Here is a 17,185-nt window from a genome sequence, read left to right on the forward strand (position 1 = left end):
GTGTGTGTGTGTGTGTGTGTGTGTGTGTGCGCGTGTGCGTGCGTGCGTGAGCATGCGAGAGAGAGAGAGAGAGAGAGAGAGAGAGAGAGAGAGAGAGAGAGAGAGAGACAGACAGACAGACAGACAGACAGACAGACAAAGAAATTCATTCCATAAGTTCTGTTACTGTAGAGAAACACCAAGTTTTGGGTTAAATCTATTTTCAATATCTAAGAGTCTGTTAATCACATTAAGTAACAGAGGCTTTTTAAATGTTGACTGGTTAATTTAGTCAAACATCAACAATGGTGGATTACTTCTCATAATCAGACTTTCATATTATATATACATGTATATGTGTGTATAATGTGTATATATACTTAATATATATATACATGTGTATATTTATATGAAGAAAAGTTTATCTACATATAACAGACAAATAAAATCTTATTACAGTTGCTAAAAAAGTATCACTTTTTCACTATTAAAAATTTTTCAAGTTCATGCATTGAAAATAAGAAACTTTTTAAGGTAATGTATAGCAACTCTTTACTCATGTGCATGAATGCTTGTCAATAGAAAGTAACACTATTAGAAGGTTAATTTTTTAAAATAGGTATGGTCTTGATGAATGAATTATGTTACTGTGGAGGGCAGGTTTTGAGGTTTTCTATTCTCAAATTATTCTCAGTGTGGCACATGGTTTTCTGCTGCCTGTGAATCAAAATGTAAAATTCTCAGCTTCTTTGTCAGCAGCATAACTGCTTAAACATACACATGTTCCACCATGATAATGATAGTCTAAATATGTTAACTTATAAGCCAACTCCAACTAAAGGTTATTCTTCATAAAAGTTGTATTGGTTAATGTGTCTCTTCACAACAGTTAAACCTGCCTAAGACAATGTTCTTTGACTGTTTTTAAGTCATACCAAAAATATATAGTTCAAGTGTTAATATTATTATACTGATAGAATCATACACCTAGCAAAAATTTTAATTCTTTCATATAATTGTTTGAATATTTTATTATTTCAATATACTAAATATTCCAAGTTCAGATACAAGAACTTTCTTAGATGTTTTTATTGATACAAAAGTAGCACATAGTAATTAATTATATGCATTTGTGATATTATATATGATAGATTTGGTTGATATGTATTTGGAAAATAATACTAATTTGAAGACTGAGTCAATATGTCTTCAAATCACTGTAAATCAGAACCTTACATCATAATGTATCCATAAAAATCTGAAAAGTTCTGGATAAAAACATCCATTAAAAAACTTACACTTATTTTTTTGCTTAGACATGGTTTATCCTTGACAAATCATAGCTTGGAATAGGAGTTTTGAATGCACTGTTACTGCATTGTGGCAACAGTCTCTAAGTTTACAAATTAATCACCAATGACAAAAAAGTTTATGCTTATTAGAAGAAGTGAGATAAACAATATTTTAAATGTAATTTGAAACTGTATTAATAATATACATGGACATCTAAACAAAGGTTCACTCAAGGGTTACTAATAATTGTATTGTAATTTCATTCACAAGTAGGATAATTGATGAGACCATTAACACACTTTGTACGAAATGGATGAGATCCTCTGTGTTTCCTAAATCCAGGTTTACACATGAATTCAATATCCTCCCCTGAATGGGAATAAAGCTTTGTATTTTCTCTCCATCTCAGAACTATGTTATGCTTTTCCATAGTATCTTCTGGTATTACACATGCATCTGAAAGACAAATTACCAAAGTTCATTAAGTAATACATAAACCTACAAAAATCACCCCCTTTTTATAGACACATTCTCTTTTTCTGAAAATTTACTGTAAGTACAATGTCATTGTCAGTAACTTCAAAATTTAATTAGACTATTTATCAACAAAAGTGAGAATTTCAATCATAAATATTAGTTAACTGCCAAAAGAATATGAAAAAACAAAAATGGAAAAAGTTTGTATATTAATGCATTTTAAGAATCAATCCTGATATATTAATGTCCACATCTATGGTTACTAGCTGACTTTACGAGACCACACTAAAATATAAACAACACTCTTCATCCTCATAATTGTAAAAATCTAAAATTTGTATGAAAGTACAATAGAATGAGAAGACGACTGGAACTAGAGGATAAAAGAAAAATTGGATGATATCATAATACCTTATTTTAACATACAGTAGGAGCCCCACAGTAACCAGAACACTATGAAAACTACAACAAATGAAAAAAATGTTTGAAAATTGCTCTAAGCATCTACATGTAACTGATCTTAGTCTTTCCAAAAACTTATGTTAGAGAACTGATATCATATCTAATAAATAATATAATTATAATTGATAACCACGTAAAGATGATTAAAATTTGAAATCTGTTATTCTTGACAAAGTCAACTGAAAGTTGATCAAAGACATCGACATAAGCACAAACCACTATAAATACAAAAAAGCACAACAGGGAAATATTTCACTCATTTTGGATACTGTGTGTTTAGATGGGACTCAAAAACACAAGGAAAAAACAAATGTTGACCTATGGATTTTACCAAAATATTGCAATTGTGCAAATCACAGAGCCATACAATTAAGAAAGTGTCAGCCAGGTGAATGGCAGTAAATGATGGTATGTTTCCAGGAATTTGCATATCTTTATAGGGGTGTCCTATGTCAAAAAAAAAAAAAAAAAAAAAACCACTCACACAAAGAAGTGAAAACACATTTATTTGGCTTTGTTTTGGTTTGTTTTTATTTGATTTGATTGCTTTGGGTCTGGTTGGTCTGTTGGAAGTTACAACACCATTTTCAGTAAATTGATTATGAAAGAGCTTTGATATATGTTTCTTAAATTATACTTAAATAATTGAAAATGATTTCAGTTTGTTGATAACCTTTAACTGAACTCTTATTATTCTGTGGTAAAACACATTTAAAAAATAATACAATCAAAGCTGGATAAATTAATAGATACTCCTAAAAATTACCCTAAATATCACTAGCTCTCATATCATTTCCGAAGCTATAATAAGGTGTCTTCTCTGTCAGTTGAAAGGAGTTCAAGGGGATACAAATCGGAAAGGAAGAGATAAAAACATCACTCTTTGCCGATGACATGATAGTGTACTTGAGTGACCCCAAAAATTCCACCAGAGAACTCCTACAGCTGATAAACAAGTTCAGCAAAGTGGCTGGATAAAAAATTAAATCGAACAAATCCGTAGCTTTCCTGTACTCAAAGGACAAACATGTGGAGAAAAAAATTAGGGAAAAGGTACCCTTCACAATCGTCACAAAAACTATGAAATACCTTGGTGTGACTCTAACTAAGCAAGTGAGGATATGTAGGACAAGAATTTCAAACCTCTAAAGAAAGAAATTGAGGAGGATCTCAGAAAATGGAAAGATCTCCCATGCTCATGGATTGGAAAGATCAACATCTTAAAAATGGCCATTCTACCAAAAGCAATCTACAGATTCAATGCAATCCCCATCAAAATTCCAACCCAGTTCTTTAAGGAATTGGAAAGATCAATGTGCAATTTCATATGGAATAACAAAAGACCTAGAATAGCAAAATCCATCCTCAACAACAAAAATATATCTGTGGGAATCACTATTCCTGACCTCAAGCTATATTACAAGGCAATTGTGTTGAAAACTGCGTGGTACTGGTACAGAAATAGGCATGTGGATCAATGGAATAGAATAGAAGATCCAGAAATGAGCCCTCATGTATATGGTCACCTGATTTTTGACAAAGGTGCAGTAAACATTCAATAGAGAAAGGACAGCCTATTTAGCAAGTGGCGTTGGTCCAACTGGCACTCAACATGCAAAAGAATGAAAATAGACCCTTTCTTATCTTCTTGTACAAAGCTCAAGTGTAAGTGGATCAAAGATCTCCACATTAAACCAGATACACTGAAAATATTAGATGAGAAAGTAGGGAAAACCTTAGAACACATAGACACAGGAGAAAATTTTCTGAACAAAACACCAATGGCTCAAGATCTAAGGTCAAAGATTAACAAATGGGACTTAATGAGTTTGCAAAGTTTCTGTAAGACTAAGAACATTATCAAGAAAACAAAATGGTAGCCAACCGAATGGGAAAAGATCTTTGCCAACTCCACATCAGATAGAGGCCTAATATCCAAGGTATACAATGAACTCAAAAAGCTAGATACCAGAGAATCAAATAACCCTATTAAAAATGGGGTAGAGAGCTAAACAAAACACTCTCAACTGAGGAATATCGAATGGCTGAGAAACATCTAAGGAAGTGCTCGACATCATTAGCCATCAGGGAAATGCAAATCAAAACAACCCTGAGATTCCACCTCACACCAGTCAGATTGGCCAAGATCCAAAACTCAGATGATAGCAGATGCTGGCGAGGTTGAGGAGAAAGAGGAACACTTCTCCACTGTTGGTGGGGTTGTAAACTGACACAACCACTCTTGAAATCAGTCTGGTGATTCCTCAGAAAATTGGACATAGTACTACCTGAAGATCCAGTTATTCCACTTCTGGGCATATACCCCAGAGACCCTCCAATATACAGCAAAGATACGTGCACCACAATGTTCATTTCAGCACTATTCATAATAGCCAGAAGCTGGAAAGAATCCAGGTGTCCTTCAGTAGGTGAATGGACACAAAAATTGTGGTATATTTACACAATGGTGTAGTACTCATCTATCAGAAATAATGACTTAACCAAATTCTTAAGAAAATGGTTGCATCTAGAGAATATCATTCTGCGTGAGATAAACCAGCCAAAAAAACAGACATAATATGCAGTCACTGAGAGTGGGATGCTAACCCCAGAGGCTCGGACTGCCCCAGAAACAATTCACAGACTGTGTGAAGTTCAAGAAAAAAGAAAACAACACAACCCCCTTAAATTAAAAACATTATGCTCAATCCTTACACACCAAGAAAACTTTGACTAATTCTGTGTTACATCTTTTTTTACATGTACTTTTTGCTCATTGTAACTAGTAAGACCTTAATGCAGAGTATCAAACCTTAAAAAAAAAAAAAAAAAAAAGAAAAACAAAGCCAAGTACTTTCAAAAATGTATTTGTATACATTTATGCAAAAATGTTTAAAATTTTTTCTTCTATCTTTTTTTTTAAATAAAGTTTAAAAAAACATAAAAGTCTTGGTTTTTATCATATGCTGATGTTTGGCGCCGAAGCACAAACAAAATATAATTGTATTTTGGGAATATTTTATTATTAACAGTATTATATTCATAATATTACACAAAATCTCATACAGTCTAGGACAATATGGTACTTACGTAAACAGGTTGGTGGTTCTGACCACTTTCCATTTTTACATATTATTTTCTTATATCCCTTAAGTAGATAATATTTCTTGCACTGATATTCAACTGTTGATAATGGTGCATATACTGTTAGTGATAAGGAGGTGATGTCCCCATTTTCAATAGGTGGAGGAGGCCCACATTTTCCTGTTGAGTCTAAGGATACAATAGTTGAATGTTTGAGAATCAAGTCAAATTAAAGGCTCAAGAAGACCCATAAAGAAAACAATATTAAACAAGACTTTAGTGATTTATGGTTAAATAACTGATTACTTGAATAAATATTAATCATATAACTGAGAATTACAAGTTCTTCCTTCCTTCTCACCTAAAGCACTTACTTACCTTCTACAATCATGTGTGCTCTGAAGCCTTCAAGTAATTGTAAATATCTTAATAGCATCTCAACGCACAGATGCCAATGCAGACAGGCAAATAGTTTAAGAAGCTCTATTTAAAGATCATTATGCTTAATCTATACTCACCAAGAAAACTATTTTCATATTACTTTTTGTCCTACATGTAGTTTATGCTTATGATAACTAGTGGGATTTCAATGCATGCTATCAAACCTCAAAAAGAATTAAGTACTGACAATAATATTTATATAGTGTTATGCCAAAATGCTTTAATATATATATATATATATATATATATATATATATATATATATATATATATATATATATATATTCTCATTTTTTAAATAAAGTTGTAAGAGAGGGAAAAAGAAATTATAAAAATAATTAAAAAATTAAAAAGCTCTATAGTATATAACTATATATTTATACTCTTATTATTTTTGTAGAAGTACATTTGTAAACAAGATTTTAAAGTTACAGAAGGTTATTGAGGCTGTCTGGGTTTCTGATAGTGTCAAAATAAACATAGACATCTATATCCTATACTTTTTCTAATCATATCTGAAGTGCTTCAATATAGTATCTTTAATAAACATTAGAAGAGTTGATATATTGAAAATTCTGGCAAAGTAAATCTGAACCCATCTAACTGCATAATATTGGGCTATGTCTTTCTTTTAGACCAGTGATTGTCCTTGTGAGGATACAGAAAACATCTAAAATTAAAGGTATTGATTCTTTTCAGTAAGATATCAAGAGAAGCATCATGGCTCCATTGTGTTCATAATAGCCAGAAGCTGTAAACAATGCAGATGTCCCTCAACTGAAGAATGGATACAGAAAATGTGGCCCATTTACACAATGGAATGCTGTTCATCTATTAAAAACCAGGACACCATGAATTTTGTATGCAAATTGCTGAAACTAGAAAAAAATCATCTTGATAACCCAGACCCAAAAGGATGGTCATTGTATATATTCAGAGAAGTGGCTATTAACCCAAAAGTTTAGAATACCACTGATACACCCCACAGATCCTAAGAAGTTAAACAGGAAGGAAGGCCCAAGAGAGGATGTTTTAATTCTACAATGATCCTGGGAGGTAGAGAAAGGGGGTTATCTGGGCAGGGAAGCGGAGGGAAAGGGGAAGGCAGGGGTGGGAGTGCAGGATCAAGTAAAGGGTAAAACAAAAGAATCACAGAGGGCCAGGCAAATAAATGAAACGTGTAGCTTTGGGGATGGGAGATTAGAGGAACCTACTTAAAGTCCCAGAGACCCATGTTAGGGGAGGCGCCCAGGTCTCAATGTGCGTGAACTTAAACAAAATCTTCAACAGATGAAAGAGGGAACCTGAAGAAACCACTTCTACTAGTTTGATAGAACCCTCAGTGGAGGGATGCGACACCAACTTATCTTCAAAAATTTTAACCCCAAATTGTTACTGTCTAAAAGAAATGCAAGGACAAAAATGTAGCAGAGACTGAAGGAATTGCCGACCAGGTACTGGCCGAACGTGAGATCTGTTCCATGGGCTGGCACCAAGCACTGACACTATTACTGATGTTATGTCGTTGTTGCATACAGGAGCCTAACATGGCTTTCCTCTGATAAACTCCACCAGCAGCTGACTGAAATAGATGCAGATATTTACAGGCTAGCATTGGATGGAGGTCTGAGGCACGTATAGAAGAGTTAGGGGATGGATTGAAGGTGCTGAAGGGACTAGACACCTCATAGGAAGACCAACAGTGTCAACTAACCTGGACTCCGCAGAGACTAAGCAACAAAACCAAAGAGCATATGGAGGCTGGCTAGAGGGTCCTGGCAAATACCTAGCAGAGGACTCGCTTTTGTGGTCTCAGGATGACCCACCTAATAATCCGTTACAGAATTGATGCCTGAAGGAAGAGCAATGGAGGCACCATCTCAGAGGTGAAGTAGAAAGGGCATAAGGGGAAGAGTTCTTGGAGGGGGTATTGGGAGGGAACAACATTTGGAACATAAAAACATTAAATAATTTAAAAATGCTTAGAAATTGCTTCAGCTTATTTTCACCAATGTACAATAACTAAAATATGTTGTCAAATAAACATTATGGAAAATGATGTCCTACCTTTGCATTTTGGTGGTTCTGTCCAAATACCGTTTTGACACATCACTTCCATTTCCCCAAAGAGTTCAAAAGGTTTATTACATTCATAACGTACTCTGTCACCAGATGAATATTTAGCCTTGAGATTTGTTACTATAGTAGCATTTGACACATATGGTGGATCCACACAGGAATTATCTAAAGAGCAAAATAAAGTATCAGTACCTATTTACTCCTTTTGACTGTCCAATTATCACGTAAGATTCCAAATATTATTCTGACTTGAATAGATAAAGAAAATTTGCTACATTTACTTACATGCACACACAAACACAAACACACACACATACACATACACATACACACACACACACAATCAAATGATGAATGGCACAGGTAAATTATAGGAAACACACCAAAATTTATTCTGAGTGCAGTAACACAGATCTAGAAAGACATGCATGAATATATATCCCTATATGTAGATATTAGCTATAAAGTCAATGAAAGCCAAGTTATAGTCCATATAATAGAGTGGTCAGATATAGATTTGGAGATTTGGGGAGAAAGTATTGTCTCCTTTGGATAGCAAAATTAAGTAGATAGTTATGGATGTTAGTAAAGGGAGACAAAAAAGTAAGAATACAGAGAGGAACAGCAAAAGTTAAGTGTCATTTGAGGGATATTATAATACAATATAAGCTTCCTAAATATATATATATATATATATATATATATATATATATATATATATATATATATATATATATATATATATATATATATATATATGGACATATCCTGTCATCAGTGAAGCTTTTAGCATTAGGTTTTATCAAATTAAATGGGTGCCAGAGGGGTCACATGGAACTTCCCAACAACACAAGCAAGCTGCTAACAAGCTTATACATTGTAACCCACAACATAAAGGCAAGGCTACACTGTGAAAGACAGCACGTGTGCAACTCACCAAACATAGGGAAGTTGTACTTGTGCTTTCATAGGACCTTCACCCCTAAAGGCAAGCATCTTTGGAACAGGGAGTTATTTTGCATGCTGTCATATATATGATGGCTTTCAGATTAGGTTTTTATGTGAATCCTGAGTGTACCAGGTGGGGCTTTGTGTCTAATTAGATTCTAATCTCTTCTTCTGCTGTTTTCCCTAAAATTATTTGTTTGTCACCTCATGGGGTGTTTGTTTTGTTTTTGTTTTACTATTATTACTCTTTAGAATACTATTCCCTTTCTCTTGAAATACAGAAAGGGGACAAATCAAATAACACAGAAGGTTGATAGAAACTGGAACAAGTGGAGGAAAAAGAAAACATACTCAGGATATATTATGTGAGGAAAAAAATCTATTTGCAATGTTAGAGGAAAATTATAACATTGCTTTAAGAATAACATAGTCATGAGAAAATGATGGTCAAATAAAATATCCTCAGATCACAGTGAACTTGATAAAATGAGATATAAGCAAAGTCTCAGTTGAAAGATAATTATTTAGTAATGTATCAGCAAATATTTCAGCCTACAACACATTCCAAACTCAGTCATACACAGATCCCAAAAATACATTTTAGAAGACTGAAGGTCTCATCTTTAGATGTTTGCCTATTTGCAATATCTAGCATGTACTCCTCAGAGTTAATTTACATCTTCAAAATGTCATCTAAAGATACTGATGATGCTAACCATGTAATCAAACTCTGAAAACCATCACACTATCAGCTTAACCATCAGGCTTTCAGTTCAGTACTTTAATATTTTAATATAAACCAACTTGATCTCCCTTTAGATATAATCTCTGCACCATTTTCAATTATGTTATTCTCTGACGCCAGAATAAATACATGTTAAAAGCCCATGCAAATACCTTTGCATACTGGCTCTCCAATCCACTTGGTATTAACACATGTCACAATGTTGGGTCCATCCATTCGATAAGGAGGTGTACATTTGAATGTCACTTGTTCTCCTGACCTGTATGAATTTTTTATCTGCTCTGTCGGTGTGGCAGTTTCAAATGTGGGTAAATTGTCACAATCAGTTTCTTTAAAAAAAAGAATATGTAGAAGTTTGTTTTCAGAAAGTTGTAGAATATACAATATATTAAACAATAGTTAGCTTCATAGAGAACAATGAATACAATAGAGTAGGTTTCCCGTTTTTGACTTAGTTTCTTTGAAATTATTCCATATTTATGAAAATAACTAAGATAAATACAGAATCCCTAAGATTATTATTCTTGAGATATTTTATTTTGAATTCAATTTTTCTTGTACTTTCCACACTTTAAGAGTATTTGTAATTTTTATTGTACCAAATGTAAATTACTCAGAATTACTATTTCAAAGATTTAATGCATGTTTAATTAGAGGATCATTGCTGCTAAAACTGTCATTGTAGCGATGACCTATTTCGAAGAGTGTTATGTTCTTGAAATCTGAGGATTCTGTTAGCTCAGACTACATGGAACAAAAATAATCTAGGTGGGTTGAAAAGGTAAAACTTTGTGTTTACCAGTATTGTATTTGTCTTTTAGTATCCAAAACTATGTAGCAAAACCTTCTAAAGTGTAGAATTATGGCTGGGTTTCTTAATTATGCCACACATTGATTTAAATTATACATTAGACAAAGAATGAAAATAAAACTATACTTATGCATTTGGGTGGTTCAGACCACTTTCCTCCTACACATTTAATAAATGCTGGTCCATCAATGCCAAAGCCTTCAGAACAATTGTATGTAACATCTTCTCCATACTGGTAACTCTCTAATTCAGGAGAAACAATGGCAAGAGGAATTGAAGGTGGAGGTCCACAAGGAATTCCTGAAAAAGATACAAATGAGAGTAACATAATTAAACTATTCCAGATATTACTACTGCAGAAATCCCCCTGTGCATGTATTATTTCTCCATGTAGCTACACTAGAACAAAAGTTTTACAAGAAAGATGTGCCATCATAAAGAAGGTGGGTAGTGCTTCCTAATACCACATTCTGTTGTCTTGCAACTGGAAACAACTTCAAAACTGAGCAAACAATGTGTGATAAATCATGAGTACCGAAAATAATAATAAATACATTTGAAAGAATTGATACTCTCAGAAAATACCATATATTGTAGAAAGGGTTGGTGGGAGCAAATTATGGAAAAGAAGACATTTTGGACATTAATACTTGCTGGCAAATCAAACAATACAATTCACATGAGCAGATTAATTCTGTAGACTATACATTGTGTTTAAAAACAGAAATGCAAGAGTGAAACTAGATTTCAATAGAAACAGTAAAATCAGCTAAAGCAGCACAGACTGAATTATGCAAGTACAAATGTTAAAATATATAAAAGTTTATATGTGCTGACCTAATCATTATTTCTCCTGGTTTAGATGAGAGTAGAATATTGGTAATGACTTGTTGAAAACCAGAATCGAATTTTCATGTCACTCTTACCAACACAACGTGGTGGGGAGCTCCATTTTCCCATGTGGCAGGTTACTCCATTTTCTTCAGATATTGTGAAGCCATCATCACAGACATAACTGAATGTAGTTCCATGTGCATGTCTGTTGGACTCAATTGTATCTCTCCTTTCTTCTGACGATCTGGCTAATTTAATAGATCCATGCTCTATTTTAGGGGGCTGGGAACATGGAAGTTTCTCTGTATGAAGGACAGAAATTAAATAGTGAAGCAGAGATAAAAACTTACATTAGAAAAAAAAAACAAACTTCAAGTCTCTGAAGAAAGAAATTGAAGAAGATCTCAGAAGATTGAAAGATCTCCCATGCTCAAGATTAGCATGATTGATATAGGAAAATCGCCATCTTGCCGAAAGCAATCCACAGATTCAAAACAATCCCTAATCCCCATCAAAATTCTAAATTAATTACTCATGGAGTTAGAAAGTGCAATTTCTAAATTCATTTGGAATAACAAAAAGCCCAGGATAGGGGCTGGAGTGATGGATCAGTGGTTAAGAGCACTGAATGCTCTTCTGGAGGTTTTGAGTTCAATTCCCAGTAATAACCACATGGTGGCTCACAACCATCTGTAATGGGATCTGATGCCCTCCTCTTGTGTGTCTGAAAACAGATACAGTGTGCTCATATACATGAAATAAATAAATAACTCCTAAAAATGTTAAAAACAAAAAGCCCAGAAGAGTGAAAACTATTCTCAACAATAAAAGATGACAGCAGATGCTGGCAAGGATATGGAGAAAGAGGAACACTTCTCCACTGTTGGTGGGGTTTTAAACTGGTACAACCACTCTGAAAATCAGTTTGGTGATTCCTCAGAAAATTGGACATAGTACTACCTGAAGATCCAGTTATTCCACTTCTGGGCATATACCCCAGAGACACACCAATATACAACAAAGACACATGCACCACAATGTTCATAGCAGCTCTATTTATAATAGCCAGAAGCTGGAAAGAACACAGATGCCCTTCAGTAGATGAATGGATACAAAAATTGTGGTACATTTACACAATGGAGTACTACTCAGCTATCAGAAACAATGACCTTATGAAATTCTTAAAATGGATGCATCTAGAGAATATCATCCTGAGTGAGATAACCCAGTAACAATAGAAGAGACGTAATATGCAGTCACTGATTATGGGATACTAACCCCAGAAAGCTCTGAACACCCCAGAAACAACTCACAGACTGCGTGAAGTTCAAGAAAAAAAGAAATAAAAAGAAAAAACCATTATGCTAAATCCTTATACACCAAGAAAACTTTGACAAATTATGGGTTAAATCCTGTTTTACATGTACTTTTTGTTCATTGTAACTAGTAAGACCTTAATGTACACTATCAAACCTTTGGAGAAAAAAAGCCAAGCACTGACAAAATTGTATTCCTATACTTTTATGCAAAAATGCTTAAAATTTGTACATTTATCTTTGTTTTTTAAAATAAAGTCCTTCAATTAAAAAAAAAAAGAAATTCCCAGGGAATCACTATCCCTGACCTCAAGCTGTATTAGAGATCAATCATGATAAAAACTATATGGTATTGGTACAGAGACAGGAAAGTAGATGACTGGAATAGAATTGAAGATCCAGAAATAAATCCACCCACCTATGGTCACTTGATCTTTGACAAAGAAGCTAAAACCATCTAGTGGTAAGAAGATAGCATTTTCAACAAATGCTGCTTGTCCAACTGATGGCTAGCATGTAGAAAAATGCAAATTGTTCCATTCATTATTTTGAATTTTATTATTGGATATTTTCTTTAGATATTTCAAATGTTATCTCCTTTCCAGCATTCCCATCTGGCATCCCTTTCCTCCCTGCTCCTTCCCCTTTCTGTATGAGACTGTTACCCCAACCACTCACTTCCTCACATTTCCTTGTTCTGACATTCTCCTCCACTGCGGTACTGAGCTTTCACAGGGCTAAAGATCCATTTTTATCACCCTATACAAGCTCAAATCCAAATGTATTAAGGACCTCCACATATAACCAGATATACTCTAACTAATAGAAGAGAAAGTGGGAAAGAGCTTAGAATACATGGGCACTGAGGAAAATTTCCTGAACTGAACACCAATGGCTTATACTCTAAGATCAAAAATTCACAAATGGCATCTCATGAAATTGCAAAACTTCTATAAGACAAAGGACACTGTCAAGTAGACAAAATATCAACCAACAGAATAAGAAAAGATCTTTGCCAATCCTATGTCCAAAGGAAGGATAATATCGAATAGATACAAAGAACTGAAGAAGTTAGACTCTAGAGAATCAAATAATCCTATTAAAATTGGGTACAGAGCCAAACAAAAAATTCTCACCTGGAGAATTTTGAATGGCTAGGAAACCCCTAAATAAGCGTTCAACATCCATAGTCATCAGAGAAATACAAATAAAAATGATCCCAAGATTCCACCTCACACCAATCAGAATGGCTAAAATCAAAAAATAAGGTGACAGCAGATGCTGGATAGGATGTTGAGAAAGAGGAACACTCCTCCATTGTTGGTGAGAATTCAAGCTGGTACAACTGCTCAGGAAATCAATCTAGTGTTTCCTCAGAAAATTGGGCCTTGTACTACCTGAGGATCTAGTTATAACACCTAAAAGATGCTCCAATATGCTCTATTATGTTCACTGCAGCCTTATTTATAATACACCGAAGCAGGAAAGAACCCAAATGTCCTTCAATAAAGAGATGAATACAAAAAAAAACATGTGGTGTATTTACACAATGGAGTACTATTTAAAAGCAGCCATTAAAAACAATGAATTCATGAAATTCTTAGGCAAATTGATGTATTTGAAAAATATCCTGAGTGAGGTAACCCAATCTCTCTCTCTCTCTCTCTCTCTCTCTCTCTCTCACACACACACACACACACACACACACACACACACACACACATACACACAAACCCTAAAACAAAACAAAACAAACAACAACATAAAAACCACTCATGTGTGTTGTGTGGATTCACTAGTGGATATTAGCCCAAAAGCTAAGAATACCCAAGATACAAAACACAGACTACATGAAGTTCAAGAAGAAGGATGACCAAGTGGTGGTGGGGATGCTTCAGTCTTTCTTATAAGGGCTAACCAAAATATTCTCAGGAGGAAAAATGGAGACAAGTTTGGACCAAAGACTGAAGGAAAGGCCATCCAGAGACTGCCCCTGGGGATCCAGCTCATAAACAGCAAAAAAAACCTAGACAATATTGCTGGTGCCAAGAAGTGCATGCTGACAGAAGCCTGATATAGCTGTTTCTTAATAGGCTCTGCCAGATCATAAAAAATACAGAGGCAGATGCTTGTAACCAACCATTATAACTGAGAACAGGGTCCTTAATAAAGGAGTTAGAGAAAGAATTGAAGGAGTTGAAGGGGTTTGTAACTCTATAAGAATAGTAATAACAACCAACCAGAACTCCCAGGGACTAAACCACTATCCAAAGTGTACACATGGATGGACCCATGGTTCCAGCTGTACATGTAGCAGGGGATAGATAGTCTTTTGGGGCATCCATGGGTGGAGAAGCTCATGGCCCTGCCAAAATTCAATGCCCCAGTGTAGGAGAATGTTAGGGTGAGGAGGAGGAAAGGAATCTGTTGGTGAGTGAATACCCTCAAAGAACCAGAGGGAGGAGGGATGGGATAGTAGCTATGGAGGGGAAACCAGGGGGATAACATCTGATATATAAATAAAATATATCCAATGAAAAATCCACACTATTTGAAGTATGTGTCCAGAATATTTATAGCATGCCGTTGAGTTGTAATGTTGTAAAGGCATAGCTACTGACCAATGCAACGTGGTAATGACTGCCACCTTCCATCTTTGCACACCATTTCTTCTGAGTCGTGAATTAGGTAATTGTCTTGGCAAAGAACAGATACTTTTTCTCCATCCAAGTATTTCACTGTGGTTTCAATCACTTGGGCATTTGGAATCTGTGGTGGAGGAGGGCAGAATATTTTCTCTTTTCCTAGAAAACATTTTTTAAAAATTGAGATTACTGAAGACAGTTTCTTAAACTATTGGAGTAATAAGTTTGATCAAATAGTAAGTTAGTTATGATAACTTAATAATTCTTTATATTTCATATGTTTCACTTGTATAGCAATTTAGTAAAGTTCTTCTTGTTCTCTTTTGATTTTTTCTTTCATTTTAATGCAGTTTATTTTATTTTTATAAAACTTACTCCAATATTATCTAGCCTTTAAAATTTTTAGCTGAATTTTAAACTTAAATACATCATATTATGATTAAGCCTGCATGAATATTTCTCTGGAAATGTCTATGAAAATTTGAGATCTAATATGTTGGATTACACTAAAAATGTTCATGGAATATTTTACAAGTAAAAGTTGATTAGTGAATATGGTACTTGCATTTGCTTAATATACTAGTGACGTTCTTCATTGCTGCAATGAAATACCTGGCAAAAGAAATTTATGAAAGTAGAAAGAGGAGGGAGGGAGGGAGGAAGGAATGAGAAAGAAAGGAAGCAATGAAAGAGGGAAGGAAGCAAGGGAGGAAAGAAGGAAAAGGGAAGAGTTTAAGTTAGCTCATCCTTCAGGGAAGCAATGGCAGCAGAAATGTGAAGCTTTTCCTCTATTGAATCCATAGTCAGGATGCATGGTCTCCTTTCCCTTTTTATTCATTATGGGAACATTACCCATAAGATGGTGTTACCTACATATATCGTTCACCTTCCATTAACATAAACTAGAAATACATTTACAGACATGCTCAGAAGTGTGTTTTTCTAAGAAATTGTGAACTCTATCTGGTATAAAATAAGTATTAGTCATCACAATTGACAATCCATTTAACAGTGGCTCTTGGTTAGCAGGAATATGGAGTATGATCAAACTTAGTTTGGACTAAGTTATTCAAAATTTCAACTACCCTGAACATTTAATTTAACCAGAACTGGTTTGAGATGTGAAAACTGAAGGTTCACAAGCAGGATAATGTAGTGATGGCATTAAGGCCCTTCTGACAAGTTTTTCACAAAATCACTACAAAATCAAGACATCAATTTCATCCCTTTGACTCTTCTCTCAGAGTCATAATATGAAAGGGTACTTTCTTAATGGTTAACAAAAATTTCAGTCTCTTATATATTTCTGCTTAAGTAGAGTAGAATTCTAGAAATAAATTAACACTGTGTCATAAACTCATTTCTCTACATTCTTCCTACAACTAGCTAGCCATACAAAAAATCTACTATTTTAATATGTAATCAAAATGATATCAGAAGTGATAAAGTATCAGTAACAACTAAAGAACATGTACACTCCATTAAAATGAATGTAATATGTTTAATTTTAGAATGACATGGAAATATTTTCTCTAAACTTTAGTCTTTAGAGACTATCTAAAATATCAAACAAAGCAGGACCTCTAAAATAACAGTGATAAATACAAGTAGGGAAACAGAAATAGTAGTATGGTCCTGTTGCCTACTGACATGGAATGGAAGGTATCAAATAAATTAGAGTTTTCCAGGTAAGTTGACTATTAGAAGAGTTAAATTAATTGTTAGATTGAATACACAATCATGCCAAAAGGCATGAGGATTAAGCAGAGGCATAGGAATAACATAGCAAATTTGCTGTGATAAAATAAGCACATATTGTGGAACTCTGAGAGTATGGACCATTATGACACATAGGTAAAGCCATGTTGATACAAGTTTGTATGTTTTACACTACAGGTCACTAACAAATATGATACTGTAACTTCTATATCAACTCCTAGATTAAAAGATATTTTTTTTCTAGAAAACCTGCTGGAAGATAATATCTTCATATATGGCAGTATATCTGAACTGATGAAACCTCAAAATGCTGGTCACCTAACAAAATATGCATGCCACAATACCAGTTGAC

At 34.2% G+C, this 17,185-nt stretch overlaps 1 protein-coding gene across 1 annotated transcript in view; it reads right to left on the reverse strand.

The window, feature by feature from the left end:
* Positions 1-1,111: 1,111 nt before the first annotated feature.
* Positions 1,112-17,185, reverse strand: part of CFH (complement factor H) — a 90,942-nt gene continuing 74,868 nt past the window's right edge. The window contains exons 16-22 of the mRNA XM_080918391.1: positions 15,091-15,273; positions 11,246-11,455; positions 10,446-10,619; positions 9,661-9,837; positions 7,804-7,980; positions 5,302-5,484; positions 1,112-1,728 (exon numbers count right to left, since the gene is read on the reverse strand). Coding sequence (XP_080774517.1) covers positions 1,532-1,728; positions 5,302-5,484; positions 7,804-7,980; positions 9,661-9,837; positions 10,446-10,619; positions 11,246-11,455; positions 15,091-15,273 — 1,301 coding nt within the window. The 3' untranslated portion in view covers positions 1,112-1,531. The remainder of the gene's footprint in view (positions 1,729-5,301; positions 5,485-7,803; positions 7,981-9,660; positions 9,838-10,445; positions 10,620-11,245; positions 11,456-15,090; positions 15,274-17,185) is intronic.

Source organism: Micromys minutus (assembly GCF_963924665.1).
Source record: "Micromys minutus genome assembly, chromosome: 6".
In the NCBI taxonomy this organism is placed as follows: Eukaryota; Metazoa; Chordata; class Mammalia; order Rodentia; family Muridae; genus Micromys; species Micromys minutus.